Raw genomic sequence first — 20,161 nt, forward strand, 5'->3', positions numbered from 1 at the left:
ATTTTGCATTTCATTGCACAGCTGGCATACACAACCTATCTTTAGGGAAGTGTAGCAAGAAAACAATTTGTGAACCATGACATCTTCTGTTCTTTCCTGTTGTTGACACCAAGGAAAAGGATGTTACCAACATGTTCTTATTCTTAGCCAAATCCCTACAGGTGTCAAAACGTATAACCCCTACCAACCAAAACAAAAGTATGCACCTATTCTTTCATAAGAGAAAACAAAGGGTCACTTTAAACTTAACAGGGACACTGACTTACTGTTCTCAAATAAATAAATAAATAAATAATGAAATTCCATATTGATGTGATCGCATCTGGGAATTACACTCATGAACTTTAAGTGTAATTTGCAGTTATTACCATGACTTCATTATAATGTTCTCATGTACTTATAAATATGCAAACTTAAAACAGATTCTATGCACAAAGCACTTAATAAAGCAAGCTGACAGTATTACATAAGAGAATACAAACAGAAATATAAGTGAATATAAACAGAAATACAGGTTGCAGTAAATGAGCCTTTTAACCTAAAATGGCAAATTCCATGAAAATCCAATGCTTTTGTAGTAACCAGCAAACACAAACTTCAGACTTCCTGTAAAAAAATAGATATCAATATCCTTGACAACCTCATGCCTCATTTCCACAAAAGAACCAAAGAAACACTAATTCAAGCAAACTTTACACAAAAGACAAAGCAACATATCTTGGCAGTACATGAGAAAAAAAGTGTGGAAGCCACTTGTGCAGCAACAATCCGTCTATTTTAACAAGTATGAGTGTGATGAATACTCTAACACTACACCCCACAGGTTCAGAGGTGTGTACTAGGCTAATGGCTCTGGGGCCTTTACAAGCCTAGCCAAAGGATTACCCTGGTATAGTGCCACCCGACCTTAGTTCCCAGTCTCTCTGTCGAGTAGAGCTACTGGAGTTATCCCCGGGGAGAATTTTCTGTTTCCCATCCACTCATCAAGATTTCTCTTGAGGAGGGTGATAAGAGGATCAATGCTGCAGCATGAAAAGAATGGATAGTGCAAAAGAAGACAACCCCCCCATATATTAGTGAATGGTTAAATTATGTCTTGTAGAATCATAGTGGCAAATCATGCCTTACTTCTAGACTGGGCAATCCAATCTAGAGCACTTTACAAAGGTGTGCATGAAACTTCAAGTGGCAGCATCACAAATACTCTAGAAAGAAATATTCTTGAAGTCACAGTATTAAGCAACTTGCCTGGGTAGAGTGTGCCCTAACCTGTCCAGTCAGGGTCTTGCAATTCATACTGGAGCTAATGTTGATACGTCTGCCAGCAAGATGGAAAGAGTTTGAATTTGAATTATAAAGAAAGCAACTCAAACAAACTACCGAAGGGATTAACTTCCCTGCAACTCCAAAAGCTAAAATTAAAACGAGAAATGTCCACATGCAGGTGAAGACGAAGGCTGCAAATTTTCAAATACAGTCAATAAATCACGAATATCCAAAATCCACACTACGATAGTAATCCAAGTTCAAGACCACTTTAGTGTAATATCAAGACTTTTATTCAATGCTAGCACAGTAAGCGCTTTCACCTTCACAGCTTTATCAAACTACAAAGTGCATAGTCAGTTAGAACCATTTAAATACAGTTAATCCAAATCCCATAGGTTCCTGCACATACTATTCTAGATGACATCATTACTAATAAATAACCATAAAAACCTTAAAATTTATTAATACAAATAAAGTATAACATTCATATAAAACATCATTAAAATTACTTAAAACAATTAAATATATTTAATACCATATATTTTATGGTCTATAAATTCTCTTTTTCTTAAGTATGGGCTTCACCTGTACTCTATCATTAATCCCAGGGAATTTATCGGCTCTAAGCCTGATGATCCACTTGAGTTCACATTCCTGAGATAAAGGGCCTCCCTAAGGTACATAAATCCTTAGTTAGTCCACCGATGCGCCCTATTGTAGCAGGGCAAGGTTGGTTCACAGAACCCTTCTCTATACTAGTGGAGTTTTTTCTGAGACCATTAGTGGAAAAGAATAAGTATGTGATAAGAAAAGCATATTAAACAAATGGGAGCAGAACATGATTTTATTTTTTGTGCAATACAACATGTAAAACCCAGTATAAGAGGAGGGGATACAGACACATATTTATTAGAATGTGAACTCAAGTGGATCATCAGGCTTAGAGCCGATAAATTCCCTGGGATTAATGATAGAGTACAGGTGAAACCCATACTTAAGAAAAAGAGAATTTATAGACCATAAAATATATGGTATTAAATATATTTAATTGTTTTAAGTGATTTTAATGATGTTTTATATGAATGTTATACTTTATTTGTATTAATAAATTTTAAGGTTTTTATGGTTATTGATTAGTAATGATGTCATCTAGAATAGTATGTGCAGGAACCTATGGGATTTGGTTTAACTGTATTTAAATGGTTCTAACTGACTATGCACTTTGTAGTTTGATAAAGCCGTGAAGGTGAACGCGCTTACTGTGCTAGCATTGAATAAAAGTCTTGATATTACACTGAAGTGGTCTTGAACTTGGATTACTATCGTAGTGTGGATTTTGGATATTCGTGGTTTATTGACTGTATTTGAAAATTTGTCTTCACCTGCATGTGGACATTTCTTGAATTTGAATTATGCTTAACCAGCAACAGTTTGTCAGTTAGTTTGAAGTCCTTGATTCTGTTTGTACAATACCGGAGATGTCTATGGAAAGCTATGGTATGTAAGACAATCTTCCCTTTATTCTCAAGCTTCAGAAAGATAACAAGTAAATGAACTAACTGACTTAGATGTGATTTACAGATCACCATGGAATGAAGGAAGGCTTTGTCTTGAAGTACAGCCTGCAAAGTTATACCAAGGGTAGTGCAAAGGCAGTGGTTACCTCAGGTGTAAGCTAGGGTGACCAAACGTCCCGTAAAAAAGGGATTGTCCCATTTTTTTGCAATCGTACCTGGTGTCCCAAAAAAGTATCTCGGGATGCCTAAATGTCCCGTTTCTATCAAATCACTAAAATTTCCTAATTAAATAACTTCAAGTAATATTTTGGCTACTTCTGAAAAGCTTGCAAAAATAAACAGGTATTTTCTGTTTACCTTTCTGTGTAAGAGATGAGGGAGGAGCAGCTTTTTTCCATACAGATACTTGCTGTCCACTATACTCGTTCTCTTTTGCGTATAATTTTGAGTGGGTGTGTAAATGCTGCGCTTCATAATAAAATGCAGACTGGTGCTGTCCCTCCATACACCCGAACCCACAAGTGCCTCAACACAAGTTTTCAAACCATTATTACTCCTCAGTGATGATGATGATGACGGACCGACTGATAGTGGCAAGAAAGATTGTGTACATAAGCATATTCTACATGTCAACCGCAACATCTGTATATAAGGGGTTGAAGTGCCCATTGAACTTTTCTAAGACAAAAGCAGGTCATTTTAAGAATAAAAAAGTGGCTTCTTCCACCATACACACTTGTGATACAAGTTTCCTTCATTTACCACACAGCACACAATAAATACTGATAATAAAAATCGAAACTCAACATAACTGAAGTTGTCAATGTCACATTGTCAATATTGCGTCACGCCGCATTTTTACTATTTCCTTTGCTGCAGGGACTACAGCTCTATTTCCGTAGCTAATATGACGAAATGAGCAGTTAAAAACTGCAATACCAACAATTCATCGCGAAAAGCGACAGCACATCCTCCCCTTTTGTAAAGTGCGTGTCAAGTAAACTAAATCCCACCTCATTGTTTTGATTGGCAGGTTATGGTAGATAAACGGTGGTGAAGAAGGTGAGTATGTGTGTTGTTGCAATTACTTGAAATGAATGGTATCTGAAGGAAAGTTTGAAAAATATATTTTACAGCGTCATATCAGATGTTTCACAATTTCTTGAAAGCTACTTTTTTAAAATATGTAATTTGGGGTTTTGAAGTGTTATGTGAAACTTATTTGGCGATACCAGCTGCGTATTTTTATGTATGTAAATTTGATAACTTTAAGGTCAGTCTGTATGCGAAACTGATCTTGTTTTAATATTTTTCATTTTTTAGACTTTTGAGTAGCTTAAAGAACATCAGACCTTGTTGCTATGGCTACTGGACGCACGCCTTTATTTAAAGCAAACATATAGCAAGGAAGAGATGGCCAAAGGAACTCTACAATGGAGAACGTAAGAAGGTACACTGTAGTTGAGGAGCAAAGACAATAAAGTATAACCAGGGCCGGTGCTAGCATTTTGGGGGCCCCCAGCAAATATCAAGTCAGGGGCTCCGCTAAGCACTTCTAGTCTAAGTACTACAAACTTTTAGAAGTAAGCATAGCCATATATACAGACCTGTAGCAGCGTGTAATGTGTTAGTCTTATGTGTGATCCCTGCCGGCCTGTTCGTGTCAGAGTGACAGGTGTTTGTTTTGGGTGTTGAACTTTATTCTTAAATTTTATATTATTGTCTCATAGACAATAATTATGCCCAAGCGTCAATGTAAGTTTATGGAGGAGTATTCCAAAGAGTGGAACTATATTAAAAAGGGACGCTATGACAGTGAAGCCGAGTGCACAGTTTGCAATAGTGTTTTTAGTATTGGTCATGGTGGACATTCAGATATAAAACAACACATCACATCAGTGAAACATATGAACAGACCGAGTGCCCCAAGTAGCAGTATGTCTCTTAATTATTTTATAAAACATGATTCTAATGAAGAAATGAAAGTTAGAGCTGCTGAACTAACTCAGGCCTACCATACGGTAAAGCACCATCACAGCTTTAGGTCAAATGACTGTGTCAACAAGTTAAACAGCGTTATGTTTAGTGACTCATCAATTGCATTAAAGTTTAGCTCTGCCAGAACAAAGCAATCAGCCCTGATAACTGGTGTTTTAGCTCCATTCAGCATGAAAACTAGCATTGAAGAGATAAATAAATCCCCTTTTTATGGCATTTCAACTGATGCAAGTAATCACAAGGCTATAAAAATGTTTCCTTTTGTAGTTCAGTTTTTTGACATAAATGAAGGGATAAAGTCAAAGTTACTGAAAGTAGCTTCCTTGCCATGTGAAACGTCAGATGAGATATCTAGTTTCTGCTTGAACTGTATTGATGAATTCAAGTTAAATAAAAACAGTTGCATTGCGTTTTGTGGTGACAATACCAACACACATTTTGGTGGTTTGAACAGAGTGGGAAAAACAATGTATTTACAAAATTAACAACTAATTTACATGGTGGTATTGAAGGTGTGGGTTGTCCTGCACATGTACTACATAACTGCATATGTGCAGCAGCTGATAGATTAAGCTGTGACATTGAAGGTATTGTTGTCAAACTCTTCTCTTATTTTTCTATATACATGGTGCGAACAGAGAGGCTAAAAGAATTTTGTGAAATGGTCGACGGCGAATCTGGCACTATTTTGGCGTATTCAAAAACTCGTTGGCTGTCTTTGATGCCTGCAATAGAACGAATTTTAAAGCTGTTTGATGCTTTAAAGGATTTCTTTTTAAACGTGGAAAAAGCTCCAAGGATTTTGTTAACATTTTTTAATATGAAAGAGGCATACTTATGGTTTATCCATAGCCAACTCAGTATTTTTCACCAACGAATTAAAAAGATTGAAGGAAGTACAAAAAGTGTTATGGAAGTCAATGATGTATTGGAATGTACTCTCAAAGCTTTGACCAGAAGAAAAGAGGAACAGTTTTTATCATTTAGTGTAAAATCCATTCTTAAACGGGCCAATATTATGCAACAAGACGAAATTAACTTCAAAAATGAAGTTAACGAGTTTTATGAAACCTGCCTACAATATCTTAAAAAATGGAGTGTACCATTCTCTACCTTCTCAAAATTCAAATGGATGCTTTTGAAGGACATCCCCAGTTGGGAACAAATTGAAGAAACTATTTGTTACTTCAACGAAAAAGGTATTGAAATAAATGATACTTTGTTATTTGATCAACTGGCATCGTTAGCAGATTTTGTAAGTGAAAATATTAAAGAGTGGACTGATGAAGATAAAAAAAACACCTCAGTGTCACGAAAAGTGGGTTTGTTTTTTCAAAACCCATACTAGGCCAGAACAGAACTCTTAATTTTTGAAGATATGCCAATATGTGTTTGCGATCCCTGCCCATAATGGTAATACTGAAAGAATCTTTTCGCTCATGAACATTCAATGGATGGACGAAAGAAACAAGATGAGAGTGGAGACCCTTTCTGCAATCCTGCAAGTTCTCTACAATTTCAAAATGGACTGTTATAGTTTTTACAAGTTTATATTAGATAAGGAGGTTTTAACAATGGCTGGGACAACAGCCAAATATCCTCAATTTAAATCCTAGACTAGTGAAATTTAATTTGTTGTGTTGTATTATGTTGTAAAATATGTATAAATAAATAAGTATTCACTGCAAAATTATTGTTTTCGTTTATGATATGTCTCAGTGTTTAAATTAGATTACAAAAGTGAAGGTAAATTTAAAAAGATTTCTAGGTCTCAAAATAGTTAAAATGAGCATATTTCAATAAATAGTTTCCGGCAGAGGCTCCCCGGACCCCTCTTTAGCTGGAGGGTATCCCCCAAACCCTCCTTGGGTGTGTGTCCCGTTTTTTCCAGTTCATGATTTGGTCACCCTAGTGTAAGCTGTTTGGAGTGTGCAGTTGGTACTGCAAAAGATGTGCTGATAGGTCCCAGCAAGCAGCATCGGTAATCATTTAAGTAGCAGCAGTCGTGACTGTGGCTACTTAAATGGCATCCATTATTTGTGAGTTAGTAACTCAGTCAAACTATAAGTGCATGCAGTTCTTTGCCACAGTTTAACAAGATCTGTTATGTAGATACACAACAGCTGTTGCATAGCTTGGCAAATTTTTTAAGAGTAAATTACAGCTGGTGAATTGAAGCTAGGAGCTATTACAGTTCTTTGTTACAGTTCAACAAGGATGTTTGATACAGCAAAGAGCTTGTATGCATCTATAAAACATTTTTTTTGCTTAGCCTGTTGATCTTTTTCTCCTTAACTATTAAGAGGAATTTATTTTTATTTTTTTTCCCTGCTCTTGTTTTCAGTTTGGCCTAGTTTGCCAACCGACCTTGTTACAACTCCCCATTTTCCACAGACAGTATAAGTCAATCCTACAGACAAGGGACTGTAGTTTAGAAACTCCCAGATGAGATGACTATTAAAATGACAGTCATTCAAGAAGGTATTTCAGTTTACTTATACTGTCATGTTTCAAACAAAAGGTAAAGTTAGCTTTTCTTTAGCAAAATTAAAAGTCAAGGAAATGAGGCTTCCAGATACCCAGAGATAGAGGATAGTAGCTCCCTCACAAGAAGTATTTAGTCGATGCATTAGCAAACCATATTGCAGGCAGAAATTGCTGATTGTTGCATCTTTATAAAATGGGCCTTACTTAAACAGCTCTAAGAGCTTCTACAGGATACAAGACACAAAGTGGTGTTGATTCTTTACGTTCTCATTAAACCAAACCCTAGTTCAGTTGAACATACATTACTTCCTTCCTAGTTGGTCTTCTTGCTTCTTAAATAATATATAAAGCAAAGAAATCCACAAAATCTATTTCCCCCCAAAAAACTTAAAGAAAATCAATGTTAAATCAACAAACCAGTAAGTGATTACATTCTTTTGACTGAGAACTTCTTTGATTGGTTTGTAATACTGTGCATAGGTGTGTTATAAAGACACAGGTCTCACATAAAAAATGCACAGATCTCATGAGCTTACTACTAAAAACTTAAAGCAGTACAAAGCAATACATATTAGAAAAAGGTGACTAAAAACCATGTGCTCAATGCTGTCTTACTCTTTAAAGCACTACTTTCATTATGTTTTCTTACAGCATAGGTATGTGGAGATCTTCCCAATACAGACACAGCAAAGTATGCATGGACTTCAAGAAGTGTGTTCTTTATGGCCTGGAAAGGGCAGAGCTTGATGTTAGACGGGAAGAACTGGACAAGCCTGCTAAAATACACTGGACACTACTGGTAGGTTTTAATTGAAGCCACCAAGCCCCAGGACTGAATGCTTTAATTAACTTTGAATATGTCTCAAGAAGTACTTCAACATTTTCAACCAGTTTGCAGTTCTCAGTTAGAAGGGTAAAACCGCTTGTGTGTTTTAAATTTGGTTTTCTTTTAGGAAATGGCACATTGTGGATTTCTTTTAGTTCAATGGCTTCTATCCAAATGCCTTGGCCATTTTAACAAAGTTACTTGTTATTTGAGAAGATGTGTAACACCTAGTGAAAACAAACGGCTAGATGAAAAACTGCTTGATAAACTTCCAGACTCTAAGCTTAAAGTGCTTGAGATTTAGATGCAACTATTTCCGATCCAGTAAGAAGCTTGTAGTGAATGCAAAAGACTAATGGCTCCTCAGTTGTCATCTGCATCTGCTCAGTAAACTACAGTAATCTTTTCCAATTCACAGCTCAACTCTGTTTCTCCTTTTATATTAAGGAACACTTCTGGGATAAAAGGAATCAGACAGAAGCTATATGGAACACCTTAACCCTACCTGAATAAAAAGGTATTTGTTGCTAGAGCTCATATGCATGATGTTCTGAAACAAAAATTAGAATCACTACACATTCATGTCCCCAAAGTGAATGGGCCTGAATCAATCACTAAAATAAGAGTAAATGTAGACCACTTTCACTCTTACATAAACCATCACTGCAGTCAAGCACAGCTAGAAAACCAGATGCAGTGGTTCGAGAAAAGAAGACAAAAGTAGCATTGATCACTGAAATCGCCACACCCAGTGACTACAGTGTCCTGCACAGAGAGAGACACAAAGTCATAAAATATCAGGATTTGCAAGCAGAAATGAGAGCAATGTGGAAGAAAGATACCCAGATAGTTCCAATAGTAGTAGGAGCAACGGGTCTTATAAAAAAAAAGAGTCTACAATCATATTTAGATATGCTACCAATACATGTAACTCTGTCCAAATTACAGGAGGAGTCATTACTGGGCACACTGCAGATGCTGCAAAGAGCACTATGGGCTGACATCAAAGAGTGAAACAATAATAATTTCATGAACTTTAATTGTACTTTGACTTAGGAATGGGTTTCATTCTCATCATGGTATTAGAAACCCAAAAGATTTGGAGAAACTAAAAGAGGAGGTGAACTGCTACTATTAGTGCTTCATTCTGAAGCTGAAGTACTTTCTTTATGCCTATGGATGGGGATGTGTCATTCAAGTCTAAAGTGGAAACAAGACCTGCAAGGTTGGCATCTTGACATTTTTACTATTGAATATTCATCTGAAAACAGAATGGGCTTGCACAGGTCCTTTTATGGTACAAAAATAATCTTGATTAATACTTCATAAGTCATCCTTAGAGAGAGAGACTCTGGACTGTCCTGATATCCAGCAATGATTTTATAATGGGCATGCCGTGCTGCAAATGTTCCTTTAGTGTAGCATGTGTGTCTTAGATGAGGAAACTAAACAAACACTATGAAGTAACCTGTGGTAAGTACTTCTATTACCCAATTTTCTAAGGTTAAGTGAAACCACTGCTTCCGGAAAAGAAGACATCTTCCCTCAGGAAGTTTATAGGAGAGAGAGAGTAAGCTTAGCAGTGGCTCTGCTCAATAGACACTGTGACACGTTCCCAACACTGAAAGGATGGAAACTGTTTCTGGGTCTCTGCACCTGTTGCTGCCTTACTTGACCTTCTCAGTCTTTCCATGGCTACTGACTTATTTACAGTGGTCTATGATGCTTGTATAGATTGTACTTGGTCTGTATCTTATAAAAGGGCCAAAGCTTAGATAGGCAGTTCCTAGATTACATCGAGGCTGGTGGATGAAAGTTCCTTAACTGCCAATATGGTACTACTTTTCTCTTTTCTAGGCCAAGGTGTCCAAAAAGATACTTGTGTCAATGCGGCATTGAGCAGATGACACTCCATGTCATCAAGAAAAGGCTGGATATTTACTTATTTATTTTATTTTACATTTGTTTACCAGGAAAGTCCGACTGGACACAGGTCCATTTTCAGTGGAGGCCCGGGGAGAAAAGCTCCACATTACAATACATGAGAGTAAAAAGTAGAACATACATACATATGGCATATATACACATCATGAATACCTTTTACATAAGAAGCACGTGTAAGCTAGAAAGTACAGTTGTGTACACTTACATAAATGTAGATGCTCGAGTGTATTCACTGTTGCAGTCATCACACTTGGGTTATCTGCCTGCAGGTAGCCCTCAGTCGGCCCAAATACCAGAGACTTAGTATTTCTGCGTCGGATGCTGTCGCTTCTTCCATGACATCAGGTAGTCAGGGGTATAAAAACAGGCAGCCGACGCCATTACATCAGTTTTTCTTGCTTCAAATATCAGGAGCCCCCAAACAGGGAGCTAGCTAGTATATGGTGGGGAAAACACCACCAGTAAAAAGTAAATACCAACACTAGTAGGAATAGCCATAGAGAGGAGAGACAAAAAGACCAGGACTGCAACAGTGAATACACTCTAACAACTACATTTATTGTAAGTGTACACAACTGCACTATGTTCTTGTTTCACTGTTGCAGTCATCACACGTGGGTTGATTCCCAAAGCTGAGGAAGGGTGGAGACAGTTAAGAAGAGTTAGTGCTGGCTAGTAGGCCTTGCAAGACTGCTGTAGCAAATCCTGCCCTGGATTTAGAAAAGATAGGCAGATGGTAATGCTTGGTGAAGGTGTGTACAAAACTCCAGATAGCAGCTTCCAGTATGTCCCTTGTAGGAACTCCCCTGAGAAATGCTGTAGAGGTAGATGTAGCTCTAGTGGAATGTGTTCTGACCCCCTGAGGGGTTGGTTTTCCATGGTGCTTGTAGCACAAATGGATGCAGTGTGCTATCCATTTGGAAATGGTTTGTTTTGAAATGGCCTTGCCCTCTGCCCCTGTTGCAAAGCTGACTAGCAGCTGGTCAGATTTTCTGAAAGGCTTAGTCCTATCAAGGTAGAACCTGAGCTTCTGTGCACGCCCAAAGAGTGCAGGATCCTTTCCCCTTTATTTTGAGGATTAGGGAAGAAGGTTGGCAAATGGACTGGTTAAGAGCCACACTGGACACCACTTTAGGCATAAAGGAAGGGTTAGTTCTGAGGGAAACCCTGTCAGCATGGAAAATAATGAAGGGTTCCACAGCCTTCAGTGCTTGTAACTCAGATACTCTTCTAGCTGAAGTGATGGCTAGAAGCAAGGCTGTTTTCCAAGAGAGGAATTTTAACTCTGCTGTAGCAGCAGGTTCAAAAGGGGGGAGCGTGAGCTTTTCCAGAACAAAGTTAAGGTCCCAAACTGGGGTGGGTGCTCTCCTTGGTGGCCTTAAGCTGTTTGCCCCTCTCAGGAACTGTTTCATGAGAGAGTGAGAGAATAGAGGTGGCTCAGTATAGTAATGAGCCGAAATGGCAGAAGCATGGATCTTAATGGAGAAGGATAGGCCTCTGTGTAGTAGTTCTGCTAGGTAATCCAAGATTAGCGGTAAGGAGGGCAGTGCTGTGTCCATTCCTTTAGACTGAATCCAAGAACAATACCTTTTCAACTTTTCAGCATAGGATTTCCTAGTACTGGGCCTTCTGGTTTTAAGGATGATGTCCAGCACCTGCTTGCTTAAGGTTGCTGGTGGGGTATTTAAGGAATATGCCAGGCTGCAAGATTGAGGGTTTGCAACTGTGGATGCAAAATCTGTTCCTCCTGCTGAGAAAGAAGGGTTGGGGTCTGGTGTAGGTGCCAGGGTGGCACCATTGTCAGGCTGCACAGGAGTGGGTACCAGTGCTGGCATGGCCAGTCCGGGGCAATCAGAATTGTCCTTGGCCTGTCTTGTTGTACCTTGAGTAATACTCTTGAGATAAGGGGCAGAGGGGGAAGGCATAGACTGAGAGGTTTTCCCATTGAAAGGATAGGGAATCCACCTTCCAGGCCCTGCTGTGAGTGTTCCTGGTGCAGAATTTGCTTAACTGGTGGTTGTTGGGGGATGCAAAGAGATCCACCTCTGGGGTCTCCCATTTTGGATCAGAAGGTTGAAGGTGCTGGGCTCCAATTTCCACTTGTGTGGGTCTAGGATATTTCTGCTTAAGTTGTCTGCCAGTGAATTTTGTTTGTCTGGCATGAATTGAGCTTGTAGATGAACTTGGTTGTCCAAGGCTGTGTTCCACAGGGCCGTAGCTAACCTGCAGAGTGGATAAGAATTGGTTCCCTCCTGCTTGTGTTGTCTGTTTTTATCATCAGTTGTCCTGGAAAAAGTAGGTATCTGAAAGCTGTCAGGGAATTCTGTACAGCTAGCATTTCTTTTTGATTGATGTGCAGGAGAATTTGCCTTGGGCTCCAGTGGCCCTGAATACATTTGCCCGCCATGTGAGCCCCTAATGCATAACCTGATGCATCTGTGGTTAGGGTCTGTGCGGCATAGGGTTGACTAAAATGCAGTCCCTTGTTGTGGCTGCATGCTTCTGCCCACTAAAGGAACTCTGTCCTTAGACAAGGTATGATAGGAATGACTGTTTCCAGGTCCTGAAAATGTTGGCACCAAAGACTTTTTAAGTACCAATGAAGTTTCCTCATATGCAGTCTTGCATATGAAATTAGCAGAATACATGAGGCCATGAACCCTAGAGCTTGCAGTATTTTTCTTGCAGATAGCTGGCCATTTGTTTGAAGTGGTCTGTCAGATAGACCTGTTTTTCTGAAGTGAGGAATGCCATCTGGGAAGGTGTGTCCAAGCTTGCTCCCCAGGAATACAATCTTTTGACTGGGTACCAGTTGTGATTTCTTTTCTTTGATGGTGTATCCCAATGAAGTTAGAAGGCTTTTTACAAATGTCAGGTGCAGAAGCAGCAATTCCTTACTGTCCGCCTGAATCAGGCAGTCGTCCAAGTACAAGTAAATTTGGATATTTCTCTGCAGTGCGCAATGGCTGGAGCCAGGCATTTTGTGAATACCCTGGGTGCAGTAGATAAAGCAAAGGGAAGATCAGAGAACTGATAATGTATAAATCCTGCCCTGAAACGTAGATATTTCCTGCATGACTCCCTTATGGGGATGTGCAGATAGGCTTCTTTTAAGTCTAGGGTGACTAACCAGGCATCCTTGGCTAACATAGGGAGAAGCTGTTGCAGGGTAAGCATCTTGAATTTTGGTACCACCAGGAAGCTGTTGAGAACTGAAAGATCCAGGATTGGGCGCCAAGAGCCCTCTTTCCTGGGCACCAGGAATAGTCTGGAGTAGAATCCTTGACCCCTCTGTTCTACTGAAACAGGCTGAATAGCTCTGATATTGAGCAGGGAAAGTACTTGGTTTTGAGCCTCTGCCCACTGGTTTGGAGGAAGGTCTGGAAACCCGCTTGGGGTTGGCAGTGAATGGAAATAAAATTTGTACCCCTGGATTACAATGTTCAAGACCCATCAGTCCTGAGTGATGGACATCCAGTTTTTTGCATGAAGGGCAAGCTTTCCTCCTAGGGGCACAAGCAATTGGGCAAGGCTGGGAAGCAGAGCTGAGAAGTCATTGTGAGGTTTTTCCATAAGGAGGTGGCTTACCACTCCCTGCTCTAGGGGTGGGGGCGCTCCATTGCTTAGATCTCTGCATACCCTTAGACTGTAGTCTGGGTGTTTTGTTTCCCCAGTGTCTTGTTTGGGAAGGCCTGGAGGCGGCTGGAAAGGACCAGTGTTTTGAAGGGCAATGCCTGCTGAATCTAGGTGGTTGCACTTGTAGGAATTCTTTAACAGTTTTCATAGATTTAGCCTTTTCTTCCATCTTTAACTTCTTCTGCTTTCGTGCCAGACAAATGGTCCTTATTTAAAGGAGCGTCTAGTAATTCAGATTTGACATGATCTAGCAAGGCCTGCTCCTTCAGCCAAGCATGTCTTCTCAGTACAGAGCCAGTGACAGCTGCCCTGCAAGAAACTTCCAGGGCATCAAAGCCACACTGTAAAGTATGCTTACTAACTTGGTTTGCAGAGTGCATAAGCTCCTGCAATTCTTTATCTTCTGCACAATCCGGAAAAATTACCACTTTTTGTTTAATAAGTTCCATAATATGATGCTGGTATTTCAGCATGTGAAACTGGCAATTCAATGCCCTGATAGTAAGAATTGCAGAGGTATATACCTTCTTACCCAATCTGTCTAAAGCTCTGGAATCTCTGTCTGAAGGGATTGGGTTTTTGGCTGTAGTAGCCTTAATACCTTTAGGTCCCTGGGAAATGATCTCTAGATCAGCAGTAGGATTCTTGAAAAGAAACTTGTGAGAATCAGGTACTTACTCTGTAGTACCTGTCTGGTTTCCTAGGGGCCGGAGGTAAAGTGTCTGGAGTAAGACTGTATTCCATGAAAAGATAACATCCAGGACAGGGGGCATAGCTAAAGGCCTGTGCTGAGACAACTCTAAAAATTCTCTGAGTCTCTTTTTGGACTAAGTTTAGTCTTGGCATTCCCAATGGAAATGCTCTCTCAAAGTATGCAAGGTTTCACCAAAAGAGAAATCCTCTGGAGGGGAGGCAGAGGGAATGGATTCCTTTGCATCTGAATCCTCATAGGCGGATAAGGCATGTCTTCATAATCAGAAAGGTCAGAGTCATCGGACTCCTGGTCTGTAGAACCTGAAGGGGACTGGAGTCTTTGTCTCTTAGTTGGGGAAGGCTGGCTTCCCCTAAGCGTAATAAGGTCTTCAGCCATTCTAAGCATTTGTTTTTGTGGCATGGGTGCCTGAGCTTGTGTTTTGGTCGTCGTTTTTCTAGGCGTAGTGCGTACTCTGGGGCTAAGAAACTCGGTAGTTTTGGTTAAAAAAGAAGTCATTGGTTTGATTCAAACATCGGTAGGATGAAAAACTCCTTCAGAAGCTGGCTCCGGACCCATCTAAGGTAGAGATATCCGCTGGTTCCATAGTCGAAGAAACATCTCGCGGCATACCTGACTCCGAATGGGTCTCAGCAGAGCCCTGCGAATCCATAGAAGCGGGCATCAGGAGCTGCAAAGGCGCCTCACTGAGTACCGGCGGACTGGCGACTAGCTTAATGGAAGCATCGTTGGCAGTTTAGGACCTATGCAGTCTGTCTCTGTCTTTATCTTCATGTTTTTTTCGGAAGATCGGTAGTCAGACGGCTTACCGAAGCCATTTCAGAGTATGGAGATCGAGAGGAAAAGAATTTAGCGACAAAGATAGCCCGATGACGAATGGTTTGGCCATTAAACAAGGCACAAAACCGACAAGGGACATCATGGTCTGGGCCTAAACAGGTGACGCAGTAAGAATGAAAATCTCTGTGACGGATTTGCTTTCCACAGGCAAAACAGTTGTTAACTTTTTCTGACATCAGTTAGAGCAAGAAAAAAGGATCTCCAATGGGGTACTTAGCTTTAGAAGACAGGATTATTCAACTCGAAAATGAAAAATTCAGGTAGCTGCCGACCGGCACTTGCAAACTGCTTCTGCTTCAGGGTCTTCCTCAGCAAGGAAGACTAATGTAATGGCGTCGGCTGCCTGTTTTTATACCCCTGATGACCTGATGTCATGGAAGAAGTGACAGCATCCAATGCAGAAATACTAAGTCTCTGGTATTCAGGCCGACTGGACTGAGGGCAACCTGCAGGCAGATAACCCAAGTGTGATTACTGCAACAGAGAAAAACAAAGAACATCATATGTTAACTTTCCTAGAGAAGTGTCATTCTGTGGGCAGCATAGGCTTCATAAGCATAATGCTATTGGTGAACTCTTATCGACTCTCGCACCCAGGGATGAATGGGCTGACAACAGCTGCTCATGACCATTTTCTTATTCCCAGCCTCTCCTGGGCCCTTGTAACTAAGCAAGCATAAGTTAACTGTTTTTTTTCTCTAGCCACAAAGCAGGCAAAATCCTCCTATTTTGTAAATACAGTCCAGTAATTTCCTTTACTCCCTATACCCATACAATTTCACCTTCTCTTTCTTAACAGTCAAAAGCACTTGCCAAGTTCTCCTTGGTCTTTCATCAAATGCTCTACTTCAGATTATGTAGCCTAACAATAAATAATATCATTCTCATCCCATATCCCCTGAAATAATCTTCTCAGTTTCAGATTTACTGCAGAAAGGCTGAAATGGGCAAAACTATCAAAGTTTCACCTCTGCTGATTCTTCCACTGAATTCTATGGTTGTGTTCCATTGGCTGATAGGAACAATTCTGCCATCTAATCATTTAAAGATTTCAGATGCACCTTCTACTTGTCTCCAGTGTAACCATTTGTATAACATACCCAGTACAAAGCCCCCCAGTTAAATGACCCACACAATGATCTACCTATACTACATCTGAACTCTTACAATCAGTTCATCCTTATAACAAACAAAAGATGCATACTTGTAAACAATAAAGAATAAAAGACAACAACACTGACAAGTCACAAAAACAAAATAACTTGTGGTACCTTATAAAGAGCAAACGTCCTCACGCTATAGGTTGCTAATTCCACTGTATCCAGCAGTGTAACCTGAATCATACCATATGTTTCTGTACCACGACTTGGCCAGTACTGGTCACATTTGATCTGTAAAAGGAAGAAAAAAAAAAAAACAGACTATAACATAGTCCCTTCGGACTACAAACAAGATCAATATTAAAAATAATGTATACAGGTAATCTGCACGCACATACAGAGACAAATCATGTAATTATGTTTACTAAATGAAAAATGACAATATAAAAGAACAAATAAAAGTCATTATTTTACAGGTCAGAACTACTACTACATGTGTATAAGACAGCTAAATGTCCATGCAGATCATACAAAAAATGTTGCCACATTTTTTGTATGGTGCAGGACTTGCATGGTCAATACAAGGAACTTTATTTTTTCTTTAAAAGATTTAACAAAACATGAGGCCAGTGAGGAAGCAGGGTGGCAACATAACTTTCAACTGCTACATCAGCAGTAGATGTAACTAAAATCCAAGTTTAAACAATGAGCAATAGGAGTACATGAAGAAATGTATCCACTGAAGAATGTATCTTTCTAGTCTGAAGAAATGTCAAGCAAAGGTCTTTATGTCACCACTGAAGAAAATGTCACTGAAGAAAATGTCCAAAAGTGACCAGACAAACTCCGTACTACTGTATCTGTTATACTTTATTTGTCTCAGAACAAATTCTTGCCAAACAGTTAATTCTGTCAGAGCTATTTCAATTCTATTATAACACAGCTAGACAGATGAATAGACTAAGGCACACTTAGTCTAAGACATCACTACTGAATGAAACATACTGTCCAGTTTATATACTCTTTTCAACCAATGTTATTTTTAATGTCCTTGTGACTTGTTCTTCTAGTTTCTGTGTCATGGAAAAGTCCACAGTTATCTCATGCCCTTTTTTGGTCCTCACTGTATCTGAAGACTTCACAAAAGTTTCTCCACGTCATCTTTGTGTCACTTGACCTGTCTGTATTTTATTTATTTATTTCTGCATCTGAAAGCCAAGAAAGTCAACTTCCTTTTTTTCTATAACAGGATGCATTTACAGTAATGCCCACAGCTATATGTTATTAATATCTAAGCTGAACATAACTGTTCTTGCAAAGCAAGCATATTATTTTGAAAACTGCTGTTTGGCCTTGCACATTTCCTTTCACTGTACACACAGTATATTGGAGAAAACCATTTTAATTTACACAATATCTATCAGTACATATTCAAAGAGTTAGCTACTGCGGGATTCTGCATATCTGAACCACCCCACATGGCCTGAAGGACACAAGCCAATGGTTCGCACTCGTTCTGTTCTTTGCTGCTGCATTTTAATTTTAACATGTTTTGGTTTATTTTACTTTATTTATTGTTATTAAGCATGACACTGTCACAGAGTGTCACAAAGCAGTCAGAAAATTTACGGCACTACATAAGGAGCTTCTTCACTTACTAGGTAGGTGCATTAATTTAAAGGCAGTTATGTCCACATCAGTGGATAAATCTAGTGATCTTTGGACCACTTTCCAGCATGGCAAGCCTAAACTAAACAAAACAGTATAAAGACCTGCACTGAGCACTACATACTAACACCATGTAGTTTTAAAAGAAGCTGTGCAAATGAACTTTGAACTGTACACTAAAGCAAGAGAGATCCCTAATATTTATATTTCTTCAAAAATATTGTACAGTGCTGCAAACCATTGACATCGTAGTCTTTCTCTTGAAGTACACGACTGATGAGAGGCAAAAATGAGAGATATAAAATGCTTGCTTTACCGGATGCCAGTACAATGCCTATGCACTACTTGTAATAATACTGCAATAGGACTATGATGCACATGTGCATTCAATAGCAGTTGCTGCATCACAACCTCTCTACAGGAGCAGGGATGTTGCATGCAATTCTGTGCATATAACACAGAGTCGTTTTAAACAAAAAAAGAGACTATAACAGTGTTCTTTACAGAGTGAAGCCTTCTAAAAATCCCAAATGTGCTGGTAGATGGTTTCTGCACTCTACTTAAACCTCCTTTAGGCCTGCCATATCTGACATCTTTTTTTTTTTTAAGCAATGCACTGCTCAAGATGAAATTAAACTAATTTTTTTCTTTGACCTTACCTTTTCAGACAATGATACAGTTTTTTCACACCAGTTCAATCTAAGAAAAATTAAAGTAACAGCAATGCAAACCACAACACAATTTAAAGTGTCAACATTCCTTATCAGATGATAATCAACCTTCAAATTATATTTCTAAACTTTTTCAGATGGTACAGACAACAACTCCACAGACATTTTAGAATGAAAAACAGAAAAAAATTCACCTTAAACATAGTGGGCGTGATTCATAAACAAATAGGTAATACTGAAAGGGTAATGGTGAATGGAAATGAGGATAAACAACATGGAATAAATTCAGTAACTTACAAAAACTGTGTGATGAGCTGTGACCACTAACGTAGATGTGCATCATAAAACCGTGGTGAAGAAAGCAAAGGCCAGACTTGTATGTTAGGGGTTGCTGCAGAATTAGCATAAATATACATGCTTCAGGGTGTCCTCTCAGCCAGATGATGTAGAAGTGCATGTTGTAGCTTGCTGCACCAACTAAAGGATCTGACTACACTTAAAATCTGATCCCTATTATAACATGGAAATAGTGAACCACTAGCATGTGGAGAGAGACCATACTGGAGCTGGTACAGATGCATCATCCTCATAGGCAGGCTGATGATATGCATGGCATTTGCATCCTTGTGGATATCAAGGTATGTATAAGCACTGGCACTTCTTGCTATGGAGACCTTCTAGAAATCTTCGGGGGATATGGTGGATGTAACTCCAGGCATCTGCCTTACAGATACAACAGCAATTGCTTAATACCATGTTACTGCACATGGACAAGCATATGTGGTTTCTGCATACCACAGAGGAAAGAAATCCCATCATGTAGGGTTTTATCACAGAGCCCATTTTCATGAGGTACTCTGCACACCACTGACTCCGTCAGTGTACTACCCAGGATTTCCACACCCTGCAAATGTCTGACATGTCAGCAACTTATGTGGGGTGATTTACCTTAAGGATATCTTAAAGATGAGGACAGATAAGCCCTGGAGTCATAGCTAATAACCCCCTTCCTAAAACCAACAGACTATGGCAGATAATGACAACAACAACAAGCCTGAAATAGCCTCGATCATGTCTTCAGACTGACAATAGCCCACTTTTGCTGCTAAAACATGTCTAATGGAGCATGCAACTATGCTCTGGAAACCTGAAGCAAGATATCTGCCATGTGCGCAATGTTACACAACAGATACAGCAGGGCACCGATATCAGGGCACAAGATTCACCACAAGCAGTAGTAGAGGAGAGGCTCTATGAGGAGTGAGGAGACTCAGCTACATGTGACAAAAATGTGAGGCGTAGGTGGGTGCTTTATGCCATGGCACTGGCTAAAAGTCACTTTCCTATTCACAGCTAAGAGTAACAATGGTGTATGCAATATTACAACTTGGCTATGCTACCCAATATACGGAATGTCCACTCTATACATCAGATTCAAGCTATCCTGGTAATAGAGCAATCCAAAACATAAAAATTGGTCAGACCACCACAGC

General features: G+C 39.5%; 1 protein-coding gene across 18 annotated transcripts in view; it reads right to left on the minus strand.

The window, feature by feature from the left end:
- Nucleotides 1-20,161, minus strand: part of PTPRF (protein tyrosine phosphatase receptor type F) — a 3,404,399-nt gene that overhangs the window by 294,746 nt on the left and 3,089,492 nt on the right. For all 18 annotated transcript variants that reach the window (XM_044085436.1, XM_044085429.1, XM_044085440.1 and 15 more), the window contains one exon: nt 16,501-16,620. In XM_044085436.1, coding sequence (XP_043941371.1) covers nt 16,501-16,620 — 120 coding nt within the window. The remainder of the gene's footprint in view (nt 1-16,500; nt 16,621-20,161) is intronic.

This window comes from Protopterus annectens, chromosome 10.part0 (assembly GCF_019279795.1).
Source record: "Protopterus annectens isolate FY-2018-M chromosome 10.part0, PAN1.0, whole genome shotgun sequence".
Classification (NCBI taxonomy): domain Eukaryota; kingdom Metazoa; phylum Chordata; order Ceratodontiformes; family Protopteridae; genus Protopterus; species Protopterus annectens.